General features: G+C 37.4%; 1 protein-coding gene across 1 annotated transcript; it reads right to left on the reverse strand.

Moving 5' to 3' along the window:
• Positions 1-6,065: 6,065 nt before the first annotated feature.
• LOC147626242 (putative glutamine amidotransferase GAT1_2.1) lies at positions 6,066-10,089 on the reverse strand. The gene is made up of 6 exons (XM_086816901.1): positions 9,747-10,089; positions 9,143-9,498; positions 8,289-8,471; positions 7,919-8,146; positions 6,877-7,143; positions 6,066-6,504 (listed from the first exon to the last, which is right to left on the reverse strand). The coding sequence occupies exons 1-6, from the start codon at positions 9,886-9,888 to the stop codon at positions 6,250-6,252; spliced, it is 1,431 nt and encodes a 476-aa protein (XP_086673027.1). The 5' UTR covers positions 9,889-10,089; the 3' UTR covers positions 6,066-6,249.
• Between the last annotated feature and the right edge of the window lie 1,798 nt (positions 10,090-11,887).

Below are 11,887 nucleotides of genomic sequence, written 5' to 3' on the forward strand. Positions count from 1 at the left end.
ATAAAAAAACAAAGGGTTTTTTTAAGAAAAAGAAAAAAGGAGTATTTTTAATGGAAAAATAAAATAAAAAGGAAAACTATATATATATATATATAGAGAGAGAGAGAGAGGGGGGGGGGATCGAATGAGGGGTTAATTCATGGAATATTTATATTCTCACGTTTTTCATTATTTATGAATTCTTTTAGACAGGTTTAGATTGGGACGTCTTTTTATATTCGGCCGATTGTAGCATGAGAGTATTGATTGCATCGTCTCGATGTTATGAGTTTTGTATGGTTATTTGTACTTTTAATCAATAATTTATTAGTTGATTAGCATAGTTGATGTAAGTATATTAAATACTTGGTTGGGATAATGAAGGTGCGTTGGTGGTGGTTAGGAAGATTTTAAGATGATCGATCGATTTTGAGTGTTGGCGAATATTATTTGATTTTTGTGAGAACAAGTGCTATTAATTCATTTTGGACAGTCATCCATATTTATTGATGATGTATATATATTTATTGGGACATGTGACAGCTCCATTGTGTATATTTGATTTTATAAGAGATGTCCACGCTTATATGATTTTAGGTTTCCATTTTTTTATGAATAGATTTACTTGTACGTCTAATAAAGCAAGCTATTGTTTAAAAAGTAAACATATTTATAAAATGACACTATTTTGAGCCCCACAAGTTATTTAAATCAATATATTTAAATACACCAAGAGGAAGCGTGGGCTCACCCTTATGTGGGGGCAAATTAAACCCAATCTTGTGTCATGTGTAATTATTTATTCTATTTTATGCTTTGTGTTTAATACTTTGCAATCAATTTATATTTATTGGGTTCATGTCAACATACAAAAGTGATATCAAAGCCAAAAATGAGTAAATACTCACGTAAGATGAAGAGTTGACTAAGGACAAGGTTTATTAGTAAAAAACTATGAATATTACTTAAAAAATAAGATATTTTGGATATAATGATTCAATTTTAACACCTTGGTAAGGAGAAGGGGGCTCTTCAAGGAGGCACCTATTTCACATGTGTGGTGGAGTTTTAAACTCAAAAATATTGAGCCCCACGCTCCCTAAGACACAAAATGACGGGGCAATGATCAGATTTGGTGGTGCCATGCATAATAGCAATGGTGCCTCCTCTGTCCAAGGACCAATCATCCACATAAAACCTGTCGAGAAGTGCAAAGATGCTCTCATCCATGCTCCTAAGGTTATGCCAAGAGAAAGATAAGGAGTTTGGCCTTCTTAGGAAGTCATTCTCAGTCTAGCAATCCCTACCAAAAAAAGAAAGCGTAAACCTCTCCCATGAGGTTTTCTCCAAAGGATGAAGTACCGAAAGACAAAGAAGCCTTGGAATTAAAGAGAAGGTATTTTTTCATTCACAAATTGCAAGGGAGTTCAAAGGTTCAAAAGAAAGCTTGTTTTTGTCCATTGGATATCCAAAATCCATGTTTCTTTTACTCACAAGTTATTAAAGATGCAAAACCACTTCCCAAAACCACCGAAAATCTAAAAGACTTTTGTTGAATTCTTTCCCTCTTCCCGATCCAACATCACAAATCAAATTTTCTCACCCTGGAGGCGCCAATTCCACTTCTCCTTTGATTCGTGGCTCAACTTCATCTCTTTCGTCTTTCCAATGGGACCAGATGATTGAAGGTTCCTAAATTACTTTGCTTTTCCTTCTTTGCGCAAACAGACCATAGATTTCCCTTTCTTTTGTAAGCTTTATTACGTAAAGCTTCAAAAAGGTTTAAAGCTTTCTAAATGTTACCTAAATAGCTTTTGCAAATCCTATAAAAACCTCAATTTTTTCTACTCTCTGGCCTATAACCATAACACTATTTTTTTTCCCTCTTCAGAATTTTTTCAAAAAAATTCCACAATGCTTTTGGCTTTTCTAAATCATTATTTTTACCCAAAAGTTCTATTTTTGAGCTCAAAATTTTTATTTAAAAATTCAAAAAAATGATAATTTTTCGAAGCTTTTGCAAGAAATTGAGTTATGCTTTCGACCACTTATGTGTATCAATTTCAATCAAACCACCAATATATACAAATTAGTTATTGTTTTTTTTAAACTAACACATTTTGGACTTTCCTTTTGTTAGAATATTTAGTATACATCACAATGACTCTTCTATCTCCTCATAATCCTCGTTAATCATGTAAACTCCTACAACTTATGGTAGAATATCTTCCACTCACTTATATATCTATATGCAATTCACGTTTATTTGAGGCATTGCTACAAATCTTCGAGGACAAACCCGAAGATGAATGGTCTAAGAGCTGGACCCAAGATCATGAAGCATATTTTGTCATGATTCCCATTGGTAACACTTGCATCTTGGCTCCTAATATTCAATTTTGTCAACTCATGAAACAACATGGAATCATTTGAGGATACATAATCGAAGATGATACCACATCGCTCGTGAACACTTTCTTTCTCATTTACATTACCTTCAATCTCATTTATTCCCTCTAAAGATATTTTTCATAGAGCATACATACGTTTTTAGAGGATTATAAAAAAAGACTTTTATTTGTAGCTTATAAACTGCCCATTAAAGATGATAAACTCTAATTTTCTATTCACATATTATTCTAGCATGAAACTCATTTATAATACATAGACATTTTTTTACTGACTATATTCTTGTACTAATATTTAACTTAGATGTTTAGTCAAGTATAAATGTTGCTCCATTGAAGATTTTCAATGGCTACCTGATCATGCCTGCCTATCCATCCTTGATTGCATCTTATGATCAACTAGTCTGATTATTTATGATTTTTATGACAACTGAGAAAACAGTTGCTTGTTACCCCCGGGGCATGTTATAAGGAGTTAATTCATGAAATATTTATATTCTCACGTTTTTCATTATTTATGAATTCTCCTAGATGGGTTTAGATTGGGACACAAATCTAAGTGATTACGTAGCTTACTTTACACATACGTGGGTAAATCCGTACATGTGTGAGAGTATTAGTTTCATCGTCTTGGTATTATGAGTTTCATTATATGCATTTTTACTCAATTAATTTATAAATTGATTGGCATAGTTGATGATGTAAGTGCATATCCTTGGTTTGGATAATGGAGGTGAGCTAGTGGTAATCACGAAGATTTTTAGATTATCGATTTTGAGTGTTATCTGGTAACAAGTACCATTAATTCATTTTGGATGTCATCCATATTGTTTAATGATGTATATATATTTATTAGGACATGTGAAAGCTCCCTTGTGCATATTGATTTTACAAGAGATGTACACACTTATTTGGTTTTAGATTTTACATCTATTTTTGAGTAGATTGGCTTGCACATCCAATAAAGAAAGCTATTTTTGAAGAAGTCAACATATTTATAAAAGGAAACTATTTTAAGCCTCACAAATTATTTCAAGTAATATATTTAAATACACCAAGAGGAAGCGTGGACTCACTCTTATATGTGGGGGTGAATTGGACCCAATCTTGTGTCGTGTAATTATTTATTCTATTTTCTACTTTGTGTTAATACTTTGTAATCAATTTATTGGGTTCATGTCAACCTCCTACAATAGTGTTTCTCACTGATTTTCCTCTCATCGAAATGGCAAGACAACAGTCTGGGATATCAGACCAGTTAGGCAATGCCATAGGAGATGTGTAGCCACCTGCTAGAGCTTCTGGATTCGAATGGGGAAACTCAGAACACAACTCAGCATTGGAACTTCACACACACACACTTTGCTCTCACACCTCTCTCTCTCTCTCTCTCTCTCTCTCTCTCTCTCTCTCTCTCTCGCATACAAACATGTTTCCTAAAACAGAGACACAACGTTCCCATTCAACACATTGCAGAGAGTACACAGAGATAAAAACACCATATTCGTGAGTTTGGGAATCTCCGAAGTCCCATTTTTGTAATACTAAAAAGATGGGACTCGCTAAACATGTCTATAAGTTTTTCAAAACCCTATCATGTGACCTATCATTGGAAAGTGCTTGAAAAATGGGATCTATTGAGCTTTATAGCGCACAATTTGGACAAATGGTGTTCAAGTTATGGCAAATCCAAAGTTTTGACCACATGTCCCAAACTTATGAGAAATTCCCATATTCCCCAATATGGTGTTTAAAACGAATAGCAACATTGATCTTTGTTAATGTATAACTTCCAAAATCAGTACAAGCTCACTACGGAGTAACTGCTCGACACAAGGCTAAGACCTCCAAAGAACTATGACTATAGTAAATTTCACATCACTAGCTGTCCACTAGTTGTGAATTAACAACATCATATACTTCTGCAACCTTCAGCTAGCGCCCCCACTGCTCATCTCGCACCATCATTTTAAGCTCAGTCTTCTTGATGTTGGCAATGGCTACTCTAGTAGGTTATAGCCCGCTATCTTCGCACGTGCAATACCGAGGTAAGACCATATAGGGAGTTTGGGAAAATCCCATTACTTTCGGAATTTTTTTTTTCAATCTACTTCTTGGTGTATCTTGATCATACCAATTCCAATTTTTTCGGAGAATGTGGATTTATAACCTACTCTTCAGGAGCTTTCCAATGACATGTTACATGAGGGAGTTTTGACAAAATCTTAAAAGGATTCACCATGCTCCCATTTTTTGATCTTACAAAATGGGAATTGGGATTTTCTCAATTTCCCTAATATGGTCTTAGATGGTGCTGATGACATGGAAGGTGGTCAGACTAAGCGCTCTGCCTGCTCTGCTGAGCTGTTGGATGCAACATCTGGCACGCTCGGTGCTGGAGCTTCTGCTCTGAAACCTGTTTCCTTGACAAATTTTTCTTTGAACTTCATAAACATCTATGGAGGAGTGTAGAAGGTCACTCTGGTGGACTTTGAGGATCCTCCGGCTTCATGGTGTGGGTGTTCCTCGTTGGATTCTCTAGACTTGAGATCCATGGACTTAGCACACCCTATGCGATTTCCCTTAAGTGTGCATGCACCACCATTGGCGGCTATTTTTCTTTGGTCCATGTGGCTTCTCCTTTTGCCAAATTTTCCTTCTAGATGGCACCCCAATTTATCTTCTCTCCTGCTTCTGCTGCTTTGAGCAACCTACAGTTTTTGCTTAACATGTTCTTTGGCTTTCCTATGAACATCACATTTTGGAAGAAGAAGATAAATTATTCTCTCTGGGTCTCATCTGCCACATCCTTCACTTGGTGCATGTTGCCTATCTTTGGGATCGCTTCCTCCACCCTGGGCTTCATGTACGTGTCTAGTGCAACATCCATCGGCAACCATAGTAAGTAAAACCTAGAATCCATAGATTGGAAACTTAATCCAATATGAAGTAACAATTTTCCTTCTTCTTTTTTTTTTTGTATGTTCAACTTGCAAGTTATGCATTGCAAGATAGGGTACTAGAAGAAATGCCAATTTTAAGCTTGCACCTCGTAGGTGTGGTGTGGCCAGGGGTTGAACCAAGTGTTCTAACTTAACCAACCCAATCCAACACCCATGGGTGACAATTCTCATTCTTTGTGAAAAATGTCAAGAAGAATAGATTATGAATGTACTCTTTACTTTTCACATCAATTTAGCCTCTCCCAAAAGGGCTCCCAAAAGGGCTCCCAAAATGTCAAGAAGAATAGATTATGAATGTACTCTTTACTTTTCACATCAATTTAGCCTCTCCCAAAAGGGCTCCCAAACCCTATTCTTATGGTCTTAGCCACATGTATGTTAATTCACTAAAATAAATGAATGTGGGAAGGGAGGAAAAAGGAAAAAGAACAAATTGGGAAAAAAACAAGGAAAAGATTCTTTTCATTTATAGACAAATATATATATAATTACCTAAACACTTCCATCTTGCCTTGTCACTCTTTAGTGATTAAATAGCCATTACTCTGAAGTTTAAAGTGTACGGCACATCCCAAAATCAACCTCCATCAAAATGTACAAGTAGTCACAAGATCAATCTCCCAATGGTGAATAGATAATCTACCGATCGAAATCTAATCAATGAGATTAATGTTTTAATTCTCAAAATTACATTGCCCCCATAGTGTCTGGGTAATACACAAATCAAAACTTTAATTAAAGAGATTAATGTTTTAATGTCCAATACTACATGGTGTCCTATTAGGTGAAATCTCCCAACTTCATGATATCTTTATGAACTAATTCAGTGAAAAAGGCAAAGGTTTTGAATGGAAGGCCACATGTTAGCACACAAAGTGTTACAGAATGCCATCATATCACTAGAGGGCCAGTGTAGAAGCCCCTCTTGTCCTCCTGCTTTCCAAGATTCCCGAAATAGTCTCAACCATCATGTTGTAGAACTCTTGGACATCATGCAACTCATGTGCTCCCAACCTTTCCAAAATCATCCTAGCTTTTGAATTCTTGTCTTTCAAAGAACTCAACCTCTCAAAGTACATAGATGAGTTCCGGACTGTCACCCCCACTTGTTGAAGCCTCTTCTCCCGATTGATGTCAAACAACCCTTCCATTGACTGCACCACCAAAGGCAAAGTGACTTCACGATGTGACAATCCATATGAAAAGATAAGAGATTATCAATACAATGTTAGCCAATGAGGTGATAGCTCAAGTGGTAAAGGTTTATGTCTAGGGAGCAAGAGGTCTTGGGTTCAAAAGCCTCCTTGGTGCTTTCTCGGTAGCATCAGATAATTAAGCGCTTACGGGCGGTGAGAGATCAGTAACTACGGGAGGATCTTGGGCCTAAGAAACTATGGGAGGATCTTGGGCCTAAGACCAATCGGGTTTCTTCTGCCTTATTCTTAAAAGAAAAAAAAACAGTGTTTAGAATATCACTATTGTGATAAAAGCCATATAAGAAGAGAGAGAGAGAGAGAGAGAGAGACCTGCAAAAAATTTGCCCCCGCTTCAAGCTGCTTTCTTTCGTTTGTATGGGATCTTTCCAAGGCTTTGAATGCCGCATCTCCATCATGCACAGTCCTGCTCTTTCGCATGCTCAGCTGATGCTCGTCGTAGAGGTTCTTGGCAATGGAGAAACTCTGAACAATCTTCATCCGATGCTTCTCCATCGCACTGTCAAGTTTTACTATTTCCTTCCCTGCCTTTGAGCTCGCCAACCTCTTCTGATAAGCAATCACTGCTTTCACAAACTCCTGCAAGGATTCATAAGTGGGTATTTAGGATTTTCACTCAAACAACCATCAATTTAACCGGAATCACTCTCTCATAGTGATACAGATACTAGGAAACAAAAACACCACATAATCGAGTCACTTTCTATGTCACAATGCTACATCATGACATCATACTCTATGTCACAATACTCATCAAATCAATATGGGTTCATTGCATATATGTGTGTATGTATACTAACACTGCCACATCACAAGATCATACTCTATTTCACAATGCCACATCATCAAATCATACTTCTTTCTCACCAAAACTAGTTATTAATACAAAACTAAACCTATAGAATTCACATATATTCGGACCTTTAATTATCAATACAGAATGTTGGCATAACTATGGACACCATGCTCATATAGTGCATTCATGATGTAGATTAAAGAAGAAGACCAAATTATGTACATATACACCAAACACTAAACTGGCCAAACAACAAGCTGAATAAAAAAATTGCCTCCCCTTAAGGGTGAAAGCAGGGTAAGGTGGACCACTTACACAGCTTTTTTTGCATTTTAAAAAGCACCTTGGAAGTGGTCCACCTTACCTTGCTTTAAGAGTTACTAGAATGTTTCTAGAGCATTGAAGATATAAGAGATCCTAAAAGCACATTACCTTATGTGGATTTACTTTATATAACAAAAAAAAAAGCAATGCAAAAGCAGTGCCAAGGACATGATAGCTTTTAGGTCCACCTTACCTTGCTTTCACCCTTAAGCTAAACGGATGTCATGAGTATACCTGATAGGCCCGTGCACATCCCGGATAGTCAAACACTGTCTCCAAAGCTGAGTGGGTGCCATCCATATCCTTATCTTTCTCGTGTCTCATCCGTTCTGGATGAAACTGTAGCCCTACAATAAACTTTCCTTCTTGGGGATTGTACACATTAGGGTCATAAAAAGCCTCTATCAACCCACAAGGAGAGAATGCCATTGGTTTGAATCTTGCTGCCAGTCTTTTTACACCCTTTAAACAAAAGGTAATGCCATTAAATTTAAACATTTTAACTTAATCTTGAAAATCAACTAATCCAAAAGATGATTACTTAGTAAACTATCTCTAATTAGCCTATTGGTCTTTAATACAAACTGTAATTTTGATGTTGTACCTGATGATGATAGCTATTAACATTCAAGTTTAGACCATTATCTTCTTCAAAACTTCTACTAAACCAATCTTGCAATGGAGTGCCTTCCACAACATTGATAGGGTGCCTGTGACCGTCGTAGTCATCGTAATTCATGTGCTTGATGGCAACTCCTCCATGTTGAGCAAGTTCTTTCTCCACATCCTACACTCAAGAGATAATTAAGCCTGTGTTAATATAGTTATAAAACCTAAACTAGCAATGATGGCATGCTATGATAATATACTCCAAGTTTACAGTGACTTGAAAAGGTGGTAGCAAGGGCATAAGCATAACATCATTGATAGAAAATTTATGTGATAGCAATCATAAGAAGGTTTAAGGTGTGCAAACCACAAGGGAAATCTCATTTTGACCAAATTTTCTCACATTAACATGATAAATTTTTAAATTTTCCCATGTGCTTTGCAGACATTTACTTTTGTGAAGGATTATTTAAGCATATGATATCATTTTCAAGTAAAAAGAATAAGATGTTAGATTATGATGAGTAATACAATGACCACTCAATATTAAGAAGATATTGGAACAAAGCTTGGGTGGTGTACTACTAAGAGACCATATGTATCATGTGTATTCAAAGGGTATTTAAAAAACTCATTAATTGTTAATTTTTCAAGAATAAAATGATCTCTTTTTTAAATGGATTTATGGTTTTTTTTTCAAAATCTTTAAAAAAAACCTCTTGTATAACTTTACCTTAAAATTTTGAATTAAAAAACCCCTTCATTTGCTATAGTTACATATATTTTAAGGTGAATCCCTGGGAACAAAGAGATAGATACAGATTTTGTAGATAGATACAGATTTTGTACCTGATAGAGTGATCCTCCGCAAGCCACGTTTAGCACCTGAGACCCTCGGCAGATTCCCAAACAGGGTATGTTCCTCTCGAGGCATCGACGCGCGAGCTGGAGCTCTATGGTATCTTTGTGCCTGTCAATGGATGTGTCACTGCTGTGCAGCGTTTTGATGTCGTCTAGTTCGGCAGCGGTGAGCGCCGTCATGTCGTTCTGATCGAGGTAGAGTGAGGGATCGACATCTTCGCCTTCACAGAGAAGGACGCCATGGATGGGCTCAAAGCTGTCCAGAAGGAGATGCAGTCCACTCACTCTAGGCACTATCACGGGGACCGCACCATACTTGACAATCAGATCGAGATGATATTCTCCTGCAGCATGAAAACAAACGTCCAATAATTACTGCAAGATTATGACACAAAAGCTCGCTTGTTCAGGCATGTTCTAAGCTTAATAAACAATATTCCTGCATGTTCGACTGTATAATTAACAGAGGCAAGACATAATTAACAGACACACACACACACACACGCACAAATGCAAAGCCTGTGCAGCCAGATATTGAGCGATCGATCGTTTACTGCAAACAAAACAGTAATCATCAATTAATTCTACTCACCCACAAAGTCTATAAACTTGTTTTTGCGCACAGTTCGCCGTGAAACGATAAGCACTCGTGGCAGCACTGCCGCCAACTCTGCCGCATTCTCATCATCAACAATCGCCCTTCCAGGAATCCGAGCTTCTTCGGCCATCGCCATAGCCTGTCGCTGCAGGGAAAATTCTTCGAACTTCTCGTTTTCTGAAGCAGTCCTCGGACGCCCACCTTCAATTCCAGCGATCAAATCATGAATTAATCAGTGCGCACCTCCAATCTCGCAAATCTTTTACTGCAGTCAGTGAACCACCCCAATGAAGCTTCCGCTAACGCTAACAACAATAATTACGGCTAATAACCAATGATTTCAAGGCTTTCAGAAGCAGAATGAATGTGATAATCACGCAGATTAGTAGATTACCAACCGCCCTCTTTATATCACGTGAAAGAACTGCGACCGACGACATCTACCCCGATCCAATTAAAAAAACCCTCCACGTAGATATTGGCTTGTACGTAACGTTCTGCTTGCCCAACACATAATTTGAAACGATTATTGTAACAAGACTTTAAATAAATTAAATAAATGACGTTCATGGTTAATAGGGGCATACAACTAGTGAAAAAAGATATTCAATTAATTGATTGAGAGAACCTAATTATATAATTTGTTAAGGTTTGACCTTAGGATTAAACTTTACGTAATTAAATTTTTTATTTTTTTAATTACTGCATTTTTTTTCCAGCAGTTGCAACTGCTCAAATAGTTGCCCAGTTTCTAAGGTTTCATGAAATGAAATGTTGCTTGTGGTTCGGGCAAATTATTTGGATACTTACAATAATCTGGGCTTTAGAGGGAGGGATATGACCCTTCACGAAGATGGGCATGCAAGAGCAATCTGTAAACATGCAGAGGGCCTTTAGCATTGCGCAGCCTTAATGAGAATAGGAAATTTTAAAAAATATATGCAAGCTCGGAGAAGGTTCTTGCGCCCGCCTTAAATCGTGTAGAGAGACAACGCATGGGGGGAAGAGAGAGAGAGAGGGGGGGGGAGGAGGGGGGAGCATGGTAGGGGTGTTGGGGGCTGCTGGCAAGCGTAGAGAGAGAAGGGAGGGAGGTGCCTGTAGAGAAAGGGGAGGAGGAAGGAGGGAGGGCGTGCAGCGTAGAGTGAGAGGCGAAGGGGAGGAAGAGGAGGAGGGGCTAATAGAGGAGAAGGAGAGTGGAGGAGGAGGAGGAGAGGGAGAGGGGAGAGGGGAGGAGGCTGGGGGTGGAAAAACATGCTTCCATGGGATTTTTCTTTGGATTTTTAAAAAAATATCTATGGACCAGAATCATTGAAATCTTCGTATATTGAAGAGAGATTAATTTACAGAAGCAGCAAAGCGAGTAGGGAGTAATACTGCCTAAATTAATCAAACGTTTAGTCATTAGAATAGTCAGTTATCACATGAATTTACATGCAAAACGTTATCACATGAATTTACACGCAAACGTTTAGTCATTAGAATAGTCAGTTATCACATGAATTTACATGCAAAATGTTATCACATGAATTTACACGCAAACGTTTATCGTCATTAGAATTGTCACGTATCACATGAATTTACACTCAAACGTTTATCGTCATTAGAATTGTCACGTAGCACATGAATTTACATGCAAACATTTATCGTCATAAAAATAATCATGTATTGTCACGCATCACATGAATTTACATACAAACGTTTATCATCATAAAATCCATCACGTATCCACTTTTTGTATCACTCTCAAAGTAGTGGCCTAATTTATTCACTAGAACTTTTAGAAAGGCTTGGTGAAACTCTCAAAGTAGTGGCCTAATTTATTCACGAGAGCTTTTAGAAAGGCTTGGTGAAGTCTAATGACGATAAAATATTTGCGTCGTGTAAATTCATGTGATACGTAACAATTCTAATGGCAATAAACATCATTCTAATGAAAATTCATCTAGAAAAGGAACAAGGATAACAAGGGATATTTAGCTTGGCTTCCTTGGGAGAAAGTAAGTATGCCCAAAGACTTGGGAGGGCTAGGAATACTACATGTCCCCATTCATGCTAAGCCTAAAGTGGCAACTAGCCTACCAAAATGTTTATAGTAGCAGGAGGAGATCTGGACTAAATTGGTAAGGGAGGTGATA

The sequence above is a fragment of the Cibotium barometz genome, chromosome 22 (assembly GCF_041138505.1).
Source record: "Cibotium barometz isolate CiBa-2024 chromosome 22, ASM4113850v1, whole genome shotgun sequence".
In the NCBI taxonomy this organism is placed as follows: domain Eukaryota; kingdom Viridiplantae; phylum Streptophyta; class Polypodiopsida; order Cyatheales; family Cibotiaceae; genus Cibotium; species Cibotium barometz.